This window comes from Lepus europaeus, unplaced genomic scaffold, assembly GCF_033115175.1.
Source record: "Lepus europaeus isolate LE1 unplaced genomic scaffold, mLepTim1.pri SCAFFOLD_3_1, whole genome shotgun sequence".
Classification (NCBI taxonomy): Eukaryota; Metazoa; Chordata; class Mammalia; order Lagomorpha; family Leporidae; genus Lepus; species Lepus europaeus.
The window spans coordinates 4,473,251-4,486,560 of record NW_026909276.1 but is presented as its reverse complement, the minus strand read 5'-3'; the positions used below and the strand labels follow the sequence as shown (position 1 = coordinate 4,486,560).

The window sequence follows — 13,310 nt, the reverse complement described above, 5'->3', positions numbered from 1 at the left end:
GAATGATGAATTTGGCACAATTATGCATCATTACTGTCATCTATCATAATGCAGTTTGGTCTCTTGTCTTTCTGTTGCTATAGCAAAATATATATTTGTTACATGAATTGAGTTGAAACTAAGCACAATATGCTACATTTTTGGGGTCGTGTTGTCTGAAACAGTCTAAATGTAGATGATGTACTGAGCAGTGTTTTAGTGCTACCTATGAAGTAAACACTTAGCATTCCGCAAGTGGAAGAGTTACCTAGTGCTAAAACACAAATCAGTTAAGTTTGTTTTTGAATTGTTAGAGTAATGGAGTCCTTAATACATTTGAGAAGCTGAATTGGATTCTGGAATAGAATAAGGAATGTGTGAAGAATCTACTGGAGGCTTATTTATTTATTTATTTATTTGGCAGGCAGAGTGGATAGTGAGAGAGAGAGAGAGACAGAGAGAAAGGTCTTCCTTTGCTGTTGGTTCACCCTTCAATGGCCGCCGCGGCCAGCGCGCTGTGGCCGGTGCAACATGCTGATCCAAAGCCAGGAGCCAGATGCTTCTCCTGGTCTCCCTTGTGGGTGCAGGGCCCAAGGACTTGGGCCATCCTCCACTGCACTCCCGGGCCACAGCAGAGAGCTGGCCTGGAAGAGGGGCAACTGGGACAGAATCCAGTGCCCCGACCGAGACTAGAACCCGGTGTGCTGGCACCACTAGGTGGAGGATTAGCCTGTTTAGCCACAGTGCCAGTCTGCAATACTGACTCTTGAATGGGCAATGTTAAGGAGAAGTATGTAGAAGCATTGAGAATAAAAGGCAAGAAATCATCAGTGAAACTGCAATGGGAATGAACAGAAAATAATTTCCAGGAAAACACCATGCATATCATTTCCAATATGTCAGAGAAAAAAATATATTAAAAGACAGGGCAGACATTTAGCTTAGTGTTTATGATGCCACCTCAGAGTGTCTATGTTTGATTTCCAACGCCGGCTCTAGTTTTTAGCTCCCAGATAATGCAGGCCTGGGGAAGCAATGGTGATGTCACTAATGAAGGAGGCCTAGATTCCATTCCTCAATCCTGGCTTCAGTCCTGCCCCACCTCTGTTTGGTGTGGTTATCTAGGAAGTGAATTAATGTGTCAAAGCTCTCTATCTCTCAGTACATCAACATTTTGCTCTATCAAGCTAATAAATATTTTTAAGTAAGAGAGAAAATACAGGTAAGACAAAGAATACAAATTAGCTTTTGCCCTTGTCTATGATTATTCTACTGATAAACAATTGAAATAACTGCCCAAAACATTCAAATGATAAACATTTGAAATAACATTATACATAATTAAAGTGAAAGCAATGGAATTATTTGCCCAAAAAGAGAACCTGGGAATGTCTGCAGTACAATCTGCGTTTGTGACTCACTGAGAAAAATGCTTAGAGATTTGTTTAAGAACCTGCAATAGTCACCAGAATTGTAATCCAGCAGGCTAAGCCTCCACTATCAATGCTGACATCCCATGCAAACAAAGGATTTGAGTCCTTGCTGCTCCACTTCCAATCTAGTTCCCTGCTAATCTGATTGAAAGAGCAGTGAAAATGACTTGAGTATTTGGACCCTTCCATCAATATGGGAGACCCACGGAGTCCCAGGCTCCTGGCTTTGACCTGGCCCAGTCCCAGCCATTGTGGGCATTTGGGAAATGAACAGTAGATAGAAGATGTATCCTTTTGTCTCCCTGTCTCTCCCAATCTCTGTAAGTCTGCCTTTCAAATAAATAATCTTAAAAAATAGGCCAGCGCCTCCACCTTGCGGTGTAGTCAGTATTGCCCCTCTTTTAGCCTGCTGTGCAATTCCCCTTGACAGATGTGGCCTTTGTGATTTGAACCTACTGTTTCCCTCCAGCTTGGGCATTTCTCACAGCCAGTAGATAATGAGTTTGACTCTGTTGAATGCTCTGTGTGGCTTTCTAAACACTCAACAAGTCTAATGTAAAACCATATCCTTCCTTTTTCCTTCATATTCATACACAACTGTCAGTGTTTGTTTTGTGACAGAGTTAACATGTTGACTGGAAGTGTAATGTTACAGGTGATGATAGCATTTGAAGACCTGGCTGTGTACTTTACCTGGGACGAATGGCAGAACATGAACAATGCTCAGAAAATCCTGTACAGAGATGTGATGCTGGAGACCTACAGCAGCCTCTTCTCCTTGGGTGAGTGACACCCATCACATTCCCAGTGATAACATTTTCTTGCTATTTGACAAGCAAGGGAACACTTTATAATGTTTAATATTGGACAGGATTAGAATTTGAGTCCATGAATAATCTGAATATCTACCATCTAACAAAAGATTCAAATTGGAACATTTGTTGCATAGCTCCTTAACCAAGCTGTAGTCCTTCAAATAACCCAAGATAGTGATTTTACAAAGTCTTACTTTGTTTCCATTAATAGGGCACTGCATTACCAAACCTGACTTAATCTTCAAGTTGGAGCAAGGAGAAGAGCCATGGATGGTGGACAAATGCTTGAATCAGAGCCTTTCAGGTCAGTCTGCACATAAGAGACAGGGAGGCCAAAGCAGAAAGTGTGTATATGTTGACTAGTAGTCTTTTCATGAAATTTTCTCAAGCCTTACTCCTGCTGACAGCTGGTTTTGTGGATCAGACACAGGCATTTAGAGATACCAGTATCTTTTCTAAATTTTGTTCTTAGTGAAGATGTTCTTTGATTAAAAAAAAAAAAAAAAAAATCCAGTCATTTCCTGATGTTACTAAGGCTTTTATTTAGGTTTGATACATTCCCCAAATTCTAACTTGTCCTTATCTATACTTTTATACCTTTTCCTTCATGCACTTATTAGTTCCTTCAGTGCTTGTTAGTTAGGCAACATACAGAAACTTATTTTTTTAATCTTAATGTTTCTGGTCTTTTTTTCTTTTTTTGACAGGCAGAGTGGAGAGTGAGAGAGAGAGACAGAAAGAAAGGTCTTCCTTTACCATTGGTTCACCTCCAATGGCCACAGCACACTGTGGCTGGCATACCATGCTGATCTGAAGCCAGGAGCCTTCTCCTGGTCTCCCATGCGGGTGTAGGGCCCAAGGACTTGGGCTATCCTCCACTGTACTCCCGGACCACAGCAGAGAGCTGGCCTGGAAGAGGGGCAACCGGGACAGAATCCGGTGCCCCAACTGGGACTAGAACCAGGTGTGCCAGTGTCACAGGCAGAGGGTTAGCCTATTGAGCCACGGTGCTGCCCTGTTTCTGTTCTTTTTTTTTTTTTTTAAAGATTTATTTATTCATTTCAAAGTCAGAGAGAGAGAAGAAGGAGAGACAGAGAGAGAGAGGTCTTCCAGCCACTGGTTCACTTCCCAATTGGCTGTCATGGGTGGAGCTGTACTGATCTGAAGCCAGGAGCCAGGAGCTTCTTCCAGGTCTCCCACATGGGTACAGGGGTCCAAGGACTTGGGCCATTTTCTACTGCTTTCCCAGGCCATAGCAGGGTGCTGGATCAGAAGTGGAGCAGCTAGTACTTAAACTGGTGCCCATAAGTGATGTTGACACTGCAGGTGGTGGCTTTACCTGCTTTACCACAATGCCAGCCCCCAGAAACTTATTTCTAACTCGTTGCTCAGATTGAGTTCCCTCTCATGATTTTGCCCAGGCATAGAACTTGCTCAGGACTGAATCAATAAGTGTGAACTCTCTTTTTTAGACTCTTTTTTTTTCCCTCTGTGCCTCTCAAATAAATAAGAAAATTATAGTCTGTTGGAAACATTTGAGGAGTGAGCCTATAGTTGGCAAACCTCTGTTTCAGTCTCTCTGACTCTCAAGTAAGCAAATAAGTAAATGCTAAAAGATGGTCATGTGGCCGGTGCTGTGGTGCAGTGAATTAAAACCCTAGGCTGAAGCACCAACATCCCATATGGGCACCAGTTTGAGACACAGTTGCTCCACTTCCAAACCAGCTCTCGGCTATGGCCTGGGAAAGCAGTAGAAGATGGTCTAAGTCCTTGCACCCCTGCACCTGAGGGAGACCCAGAAGAAGTTCCTGGCTCCTGGCTTCAGATCAGCACAGTTCTGGCCTCTGTGGCCAATTGAGGAGTGAACCATTGGATGGAAGAGCTTACTCTCTCTTTGCCTCTCCTCTCTCTTGTAACTCTGACTTTCAATTAAATAAATAAATCTTTAAAAAAAAAAAAAGATGGTCATGAGTAAGCCTCTGTGTTGTGACATCATAAATTATGAAGCTAGGAATGACACTGTGGTGCAGTGTGTTAAAGCTCCAGCCTGCAGCACTAGCATTGCATATGGGTGCCATTTCAAGTCCCAGCTGGTCCTCTTCTAATCCAGCTCTCTGCTAATGTACCTGAGAAAAGAGAAGAGGTTGGCCCAAGTCCTTGGCCCCCTGTACCCATGTGGGAGACAGGAAAGACACTCCTGGTTCCTAACTTCATCTTGGCCCAGCATTGGTTTGTTGTGCCCATATGGGGAGTGAATCAGCATATGGAAGGCTTCTCTCTGTCTATCTCTTTCTATAATTCTAGCTTTCAAGTAAATAAAGTAAATCTTTGAAAGAAAAGAAATCATAAACTAAGCATGAACTTATATAAAACATGAAAATAAGTGATCCTAGACTCACCAAGAAAGTAATGAGCTTTTGAGACCCAAGCTCAAGTAGCCTCCTGGGTTTATGTTGAGTGGCTTAGATTTTGTTAAGGGTGGAGTTTGAAGTATGATTTCTCTCTTATTTTTCAGTATTATTGAAAAATAAGCAAATAAAAAGATAAGAAAAGCAGAGGAAATGAAGCTTTCAGTGAAAATAGGAGGCAACTGATTAAAAGCATCTAGAAATTCAAATTATCACACAGGAATGTTTACAGAAAGAATAGAGAGGAGGTAACCAACACTGATGATTTCAGAATGAGCTAGAAAACACTTTTCAAAGAAGATGAGCACATCCCAGTTTGCAGAAACAAATTCTTCAAACTGATTGGGAGTGTTTAACTAAAGTGGTATATTGGGACTTTTCTCTACCTGTTGTATTTCTGAGAGGCTGAAGGTGTTGGGTGTCCTTAGGAATTTGGGGAAGCTGGCATAGAGTAGAGACAAAGTAGTTTTTCATTTGAAAAATCCCACAAATGATGTTTACCTAGGAAGACTGAAACATGAGACAATCTTAGATCCAAATCATACTCCTTAAATGTTGTCCTGCTTAAAGTACAGGCACATTTCACTCTTCTCCACCTGCAAGTAAATGATCAGTAAAACTTTTTCATGTTTATGGTTGAAATATTGGAGAATCAAAAAGCACACAATTTTTATAAAAATAAACTGGAGAAAAAGGACAGGGGAAAAATGGTTGCTAGGTAGTGGGTGAATATTTTTATTAAATATTTGTCCATTCTTTAAAATATTTTATAATTATTTCATCTTTGTGATAGGCAGAGTGATAGTGAGAGAAGAAAGAGAGAAAGAGGCCCTCTATTAGCTCACTTCCCAGATGTCTGCAACACTTAAGTCTAACTAGTCTAAAGCCAGAGCTCTAGAATTCCTCTAGTCTTCCCTGGTGTCTCACAGGTTCTCAGGCACATGAAACATTATCTGCTTCCTTCCAGTTTACATAGGCAGAGATCTGTACTGAAAGCAGAGTAGCCAGAGCAGGCATCCCACTCATCATAGCACAAATGTCATTCTACCATCCTTGACAAATTCCCATAGTAAAAAGGATCAGGTTTGAACATTGGGAAACCTCATGGTATATTAATGTATTAAGGAGAAAAACCATATAATGGTCACAAATAAGTACCTCATACTGATTCTGTGAAAATCTTATGCCACTTGGATAACAAGTAACTTCATTCTCTTTACATGAGTATGCCAGGAGAAACAGTAACATGTGATTCAATGACATGATTGCTTTTTTCTCATTTCAGTGGTCATGAAAATGGATGACCTGATTAAGATCAACCTGGAAAGTCAGGACAAAATTCTGAATCAGGATTTTATGAAAAATAACAAGACATCAGCTCACAAGAGAGTTGAATTAAGAAAAACCCTTAGTTTAAATTCAAGCCATATTCCAACAATGATTATTAAAAAGGGAATCTATTCAGGATTGAAGCCTGAGGAATGCAATAAATGTCACACTGTGTATCCCCACAGTGGGCCTGATCAACTACAGGCTGGAGAGAAATTTGATAACACTAAGATACCTGGAAAATCTCTTCACTTCTGTGAGCCTCTTAGTCAGTATGACAATATTCACATCATGAAGCAGCCATTTGGACCCACTGGACAAGCAAAAGTCTTCACAAGAAAGATGTTCTGTAAATCTGAGAGGGTTCATATGGCAGAAAACTGTAATAAATCAACTGTAACTTTTGGAAAAACAACTCAAATAGAAAAAGCTATCCATGAAAATTCTAGCCTCAATATGCATCAACAAACTCACACAAGAAAGAAATTTTATAAGTACATTAAGTATGTTGAACCTGTCATTCACCAGTCACATCTTGCAATAAATCACAGACTAAATACAAGGGAAAAACTTTACACATGTAACCCTTGTGGAAAATCACTCAGTATTAATTCACCTTATGAATGTAATGACTCTGGAAAAGACTTTGGACAAAAGTCAGTCCTCAGGAAATGTCAACAAATTCACACAGGAGAGAAATCACATGAATGTAGTGATTGTGGAAAAGCCTTTACACAAAAGTCATACCTCATAAACCATCAGCGAATTCACACAGGGGAGAAACTTTATAAATGCCTTCATTGTGGAAGAGGCTTTCTGTGGAAGTCAGCCCTCATCATACACCAGAGAATTCACACAGGGGAGAAACCTCATGAATGTAATGACTGTGGAAAAGCCTTTGGACAAAAGTCAGACCTCATCATACACCAGCGAATTCACACAGGGGAGAAACCTCATGAATGTAATGACTGTGGAAAATCCTTTGGACACAAGTCAGACCTCATCAGACACCAGCAAATTCACACAGGGGAGAAACCTCATGAATGTAATGACTGTGGAAAAGCATTTGGACAAAAGTCAGGCCTCATCATACACCAGCGAATTCACACAGGGGAGAAACCTCATGAATATAATGACTGTGGAAAAGCCTTTGGACAAAAGTCAGACCTCATCATACACCAGCGAATTCACACAGGGGAGAAACCTCATGAATGTAATGACTGTGGAAAAGCCTTTGGACACAAGTCAAACCTCATCAGACACCAGCAAATTCACACAGGGGAGAAACTTCATGAATGTAATGACTGTGGAAAAGCCTTTGGATGCAAGTCACACCTCATGAAACATCAGCGAATTCACACAGGGCAGAAACCTCATGAATGTAATGACTGTGGAAAAGCCTTTGGACAAAAGTCACACCTCATAAACCATCAGCAAATTCACACAGGGGAGAAACCTCATAAATGTAATGACTGTGGAAAAGCCTTTGGACAAAAGTCACGCCTCATCATACACCAGCGAATTCACACAGGGGAGAAACCTCATGAATGTAATGACTGTGGAAAAGCCTTTGGACAAAAGTCAGGCCTCATCATACACCAGCGAATTCACACAGGGGAGAAACCTCATGAATGTAATGACTGTGGAAAAGCCTTTGGACAAAAGTCAGACCTCATCATACACCAGCGAATTCACACAGGGGAGAAACCTCATGAATGTAATGACTGTGGAAAAGCCTTTGGACAAAAGTCACACCTCATCATACACCAGCGAATTCACACAGGGGAGAAACCTCATGAATGTAATGACTGTGGAAAATCCTTTGGACACAAGTCAAACCTCATCAGACACCAGCAAATTCACACAGGGGAGAAACCTCATGAATGTAATGACTGTGGAAAAGCATTTGGACAAAAGTCAGGCCTCATCATACACCAGCGAATTCACACAGGGGAGAAACCTCATGAATGTAATGACTGTGGAAAAGCCTTTGGACAAAAGTCAGACCTCATCATACACCAGCGAATTCACACAGGGGAGAAACCTCATGAATGTAATGACTGTGGAAAAGCCTTTGGACACAAGTCAAACCTCATCAGACACCAGCAAATTCACACAGGGGAGAAACTTCATGAATGTAATGACTGTGGAAAAGCCTTTGGATGCAAGTCACACCTCATGAAGCATCAGCGAATTCACACAGGGCAGAAACCGCATGAATGTAATGACTGTGGAAAAGCCTTTGGACAAAAGTCAGACCTCATCATCCACCAGCGAATTCACACAGGGGAGAAACCTCATAAATGTAATGACTGTGGAAAAGCCTTTGGACAAAAGTCACGCCTCATCATACACCAGCGAATTCACACAGGGGAGAAACCTCATGAATGTAATGACTGTGGAAAAGCCTTTGGACAAAAGTCAGGCCTCATCATACACCAGCGAATTCACACAGGGGAGAAACCTCATGAATGTAATGACTGTGGAAAAGCCTTTGGACAAAAGTCAGACCTCATCATACACCAGCGAATTCACACAGGGGAGAAACCTCATGAATGTAATGACTGTGGAAAAGCCTTTGGACACAAGTCAAACCTCATCAGACACCAGCAAATTCACACAGGACAGAAACCTCATAAATGTAATGACTGTGGAAAAGCATTTGGACAAAAGTCAGGCCTCATCGTACATCAGCAAATTCACAAAAGGGAGAAACCTCATGAATGTAATGGCGATGGAAAGGCCTTTGGATGAAAGTCAGACCTCATGAAACATCAGTGAATTCACACAGGGGAGAAACCTCATAAATGTAATGACTGTGGAAAAGCATTTGGACGAAAGTCACACCTCATCGTACACCAGAGAATTCACATGGGGCAGAAATCTCATGAATGTAATAACTGGCAAAGCCTTTGGACACAAGTCACACCTCATCATACACCAGAGAATTCACACAGGGCAGAAACCTCATAAATGAAATGACTGTGGAAAAGCCTTTGGACACAAGTCATACCTCATATTACACTAGAGAATTCACAGGGGAGAAACCTCATAAATAATGATTGTGGAAAAGCCTTTGGCCATAAGTTAGGCCTCATGGTACATCAGCGAAATCACACAGAGCAGAAACATCATGAATGTAATGACTGTGGAAAAGCCTTTGTATGAAAGTCACACCTCATATCACACTGGAGAATTCACACAGGGGAGAAAACCCATGAAAGTAATGACCAAGGGAAAGCCTCTGGATAAAAGTCAATCCTTTAGAAACATCAGAGAATTCACACAGGGAGGAAACCTCATGAATGTAATGACTTTGGAAAAGCCTTTGGACAAAAGACAAAACTCATATCACAGCAGAGAATTCACATAGGGTAGAAAACTCATGATTGTAATAACTGTGGAAAGCATTTAGCCATAAGTCAACCTTCATCATGCATCAGGGAATTCACACAGGGCAGAAACCTTTTGAATATAATGACTGGAAAAGCCTTTGGACAAAAGTCAAACCTCATAATGCACCAGAGAATGCACACAGTGTTGAAACTTCATGAATGTAATGACTGTGGAAAAACTTGATTTTAACTTCCAACTCCAAATGCATCAGAAGATTCACACAGGGAAATAACCTTATAAATGTAATGACTGTGTAAAAGCCTTTTTCTATAAGTTATATCAAAACAGAATTCACACAGGGCAGAAACCGTATAAATCTAATGAGTGTGGAAAAGCCTTTATAAATCATATGTTGTAAATCATAGCTCATATCACACCAGAGAATTCACATCGGAGAGAAACTTCATGAATGCAATGACTGTAGAAAAGCCCTTGGCAATAAGTCACATCTCAGAATGCGTCAGAAAATTCACATGAAAAGAAACATTTGGACATAATGACTTGGAAAGCTTTTTCCCATAGTTCAGCCCTCATTGCACATCATCTAATTCATATGTGGGAAAACACTTTGTATATAATGCATATGGAAAAGCCTTTATCCATAAGTAACACCCCATAAAACATCAGAATTCACATGGGGGAGAAACCATATGAATGGAATAAGTGTTGGAAAACTATGCCAATATCACACAATATAACATTGAGAATTTATTACATGGTGGAAATCTTGTAATAAATGTGGGAAAGCCTTTTGTCAGAAGGAATACCTCATAACACATGTAGTTCAAACAAGGGATAGAACTTAAGAATATAATGAATGTGAAGGACTTTTTCCAAAATCAACATAACCATGTGACAGAGCCATTTGCTGGAAATTACATCCCATACAATAGGTACTCCCATAAGGAAGAAAGGTTGGGACCAGCGCTGTGGCACAGTAAGTTAAAGCCCTGGCCTGAAATGCTGGCATACCATGTGGGCACTGGTTCTAGTCCCGGTTGCTCCTCTTCTGATCCAGCTCTCTCCTATAGCCTGGGAAAGCAGTAGAAGATGGCCCTGCACCCATGTGGGAGATGCAGAAGAAGCTCCTGACTCCTGGCTTTGGATTGTGGCAGCTCCAGCCATTGCATCCATCCAGAGTTAGGAGTTAGGAGTCTCCACTCGGCTGCTTGCCTGATGCAGACACAAGCTGGCACAGATATTATGTATGTCCAAAATGGCTCCTGCTCTATTAGCTTTCATGTCTTTGTGAGGTGATTGGAGAGAGAGAAACATGTCTGTACTGTCCCTTTTTTTTCTCTCTCCTCTAGTTTGGCTGGCACACTTTCCCTTGGATACTTAAGCCTCATTTCCTCTAGTTTCCTGCCACATTTTTGCCGGTGGCTCAGGCTACTGTGGTCTTGTCTCACCTCACTTTCCAGTTCTGGTGCATAGGCTCTCAGCTGTTGGAGTCATGATCCGTGGGCACCATGCCATCCATGTGGGTTCACTGCGTCCCTCTAATATCAGTAGAATTCCCTCTGTCATTTTTTACCTAACTCTTCCCTGAGACTACTCTATTTCCACTTTTTAAAAACTATTTTCTCCTGGGCTAGAGCAGTAAGCTCCCTCCCTACTCCACCATCCAATTATTAGCCCATCTCTATATGATTATGACTCTGTTTCTGCCAAATTACTAATTTATATACCATATAATCAAAATTAAATGCCTTCCATGGAGTGCATATTTATTTTGTCATTTACTACTGTCACCTGCATGTGTAATGAGTAACCTGATTTGTAACATTCCTAACACAGGGAAATGATGGGCCCCAGGGTTTGATTTATAATTGCGTGGTCATCTACTCACTCTAAATGCTGGAAGTTGTCCCAGCAACTGTCATGTGTATAGGATTTGAGTACATTGCAGTGCCAGCACCATCATGGTCATCAGCATAGGATACAATATTAATGTTTCTAGATGCTCCTGGAACTTTAAATTATTTTCTGATTGTGGAAATTTTTCAAACTACAAGTCTATATCATACTGTAATTTTTCCAGTTTATTCCAGACTGTTTTTTCACCAAATATTCATCCACATATTTGTTTTTAATTATGGCTCACATTAAAATGACATTGTTACTAAGGGCAAGACAAAGTTTTAACTTCCATGTGCATCAAGTTTCTATATTTTGTCTTTCATTTTATTAATTTCATCTGAGTATGTCAATATCCACATGGAAAGCAATCTTAGCACTGCCAATGTATGATGATTCTTTTGGGCACTTATATTTTCATGTCATGAATGCACTAAATAATGTTCAAGTTGTCTTAGCAATCTCCATCTTTATGGCCTATCAAATAATTTTAGAACATTACATTCTTTTACACTTTCAAGGACACTTTTTTATAGCTTCTTTATATTTCGAGAATCAAAATTGTCATTCTCTTTAAAATTTCCATTCATTAGATCAAGACAATTTTATCTTGGTTTTAAAATTACTGAATTTAATGGCATAAACTTTCTTTGATTTAAGAAAGCACAGATTTTCTGTATTTAAATGTGTATTGAGGGCTACTTTTATTAATATCTGTTACATCTCCTTGTAACCTTATTCCTGCTTCTACTAAATTTACCATTTGTACACCCAACTATCAATATAAAACATATATTGAAATGAATACATTTCTCTATTTTTCATGTTGATTCAAATTTATTATTACCACCTCAATAAATAATAACCTAATTTGTGCCAATTCTAGTGCAGGGCACTTCAGGCTACCATGATTTACTTTATCATTGTGAGGCTATCAAATTCTGGCAGATGTCCAAATTTTATTTTCACAGTAAATGAGAACAATTTAGGGCCAGTTCCATCACTCATTAGCAGGAGATTTCATTCTTAGCTTTATAGACATTCATGGAACTTGAAATTAACCTTTAATTATGAAAATTTGTTAATTTTTAAATTCACTGGAGTCACTCTTTTGCACAAATACTTTAGTCTAGACCAATCCTAACCCTGTGAATCTGTGGCCATGGTGATTTAATTTTTATTGTAAGATCATCATCACCCCCAACATTCTGTAAGTTGCCTTCTGGAAACTGTCAGGTACACAGTGTCTCAGGGCCATTTTAGCCAAGGGTAATAATTCTTTCTCCTCAACGTAGTATATATATGAATATATGTAACATATATAACATACATATATTTTATTCATAGATAAATTTGCCACTGTGTTTCTAGATACTAGTATATTTCCTGAAAATTATGTGGGAAAATAGTGGGATCTTAATGTTATTTTTATCCCAGAATTATGTATGTTTATTTAATTTTAGAGGCTGGTAGACTTGGAGAAACAGAGAAACAGACTTTATGAGCTACAACTTGATGGCTTACTCTTCATTCTTGTAATTTTCAGAAACTGGATCATTACAGAAATCTGAGTATTCTTTTCTGATGATAAATACATTATACAAATTTCAAAATGTTGCTCTGTGTACATTTATATTACAAATTATATATATGTGCATTTACATTGTAATGTCATAAACACACACACATATATATTATATATATAAACACCTTTAAAATTCTTGTTATTGGTATAAATTTTTTGAATTTTAAATATTTACTTCCTTTTAAAATTTTAAGTAATGTAAGTTTGATATATTTCACATATACAGACTAATGAATGTAAGTGACACTTCCCTCGATACCCTCCCTCCCACACACACTCCAACCCTTTCTCCTCTTCCCTCTCACATTCCCACTTAACTTTTACAAAATGATTGTATAGTTAACCCTACACTAAGTAAGAGTTCAACAAGTGAGCAAATAGTATGAAGGAAAAAAATAAAAAGAATCACTGTTCCTCAATGGAAAAGACAAGTGCTCTAAACAATCATCAAATCTGAAAAAGTGTATCTAACTCCAATACATTACATTTTAGGTACTCTATTAGCTAC

General features: G+C 39.5%; 1 protein-coding gene across 1 annotated transcript in view; it reads left to right on the top strand.

The window, feature by feature from the left end:
- The window catches only part of LOC133755066 (zinc finger protein 271-like), a 53,132-nt gene extending 40,215 nt beyond the window's left edge, over positions 1-12,917 (top strand). Inside the window, exons 2-4 of the mRNA XM_062185369.1 lie at positions 2,068-2,194; positions 2,439-2,531; positions 5,921-12,917. Coding sequence (XP_062041353.1) covers positions 2,071-2,194; positions 2,439-2,531; positions 5,921-8,718 — 3,015 coding nt within the window. The 5' untranslated portion in view covers positions 2,068-2,070 and the 3' untranslated portion in view covers positions 8,719-12,917. The remainder of the gene's footprint in view (positions 1-2,067; positions 2,195-2,438; positions 2,532-5,920) is intronic.
- The last annotated feature ends 393 nt before the right edge of the window (positions 12,918-13,310 follow it).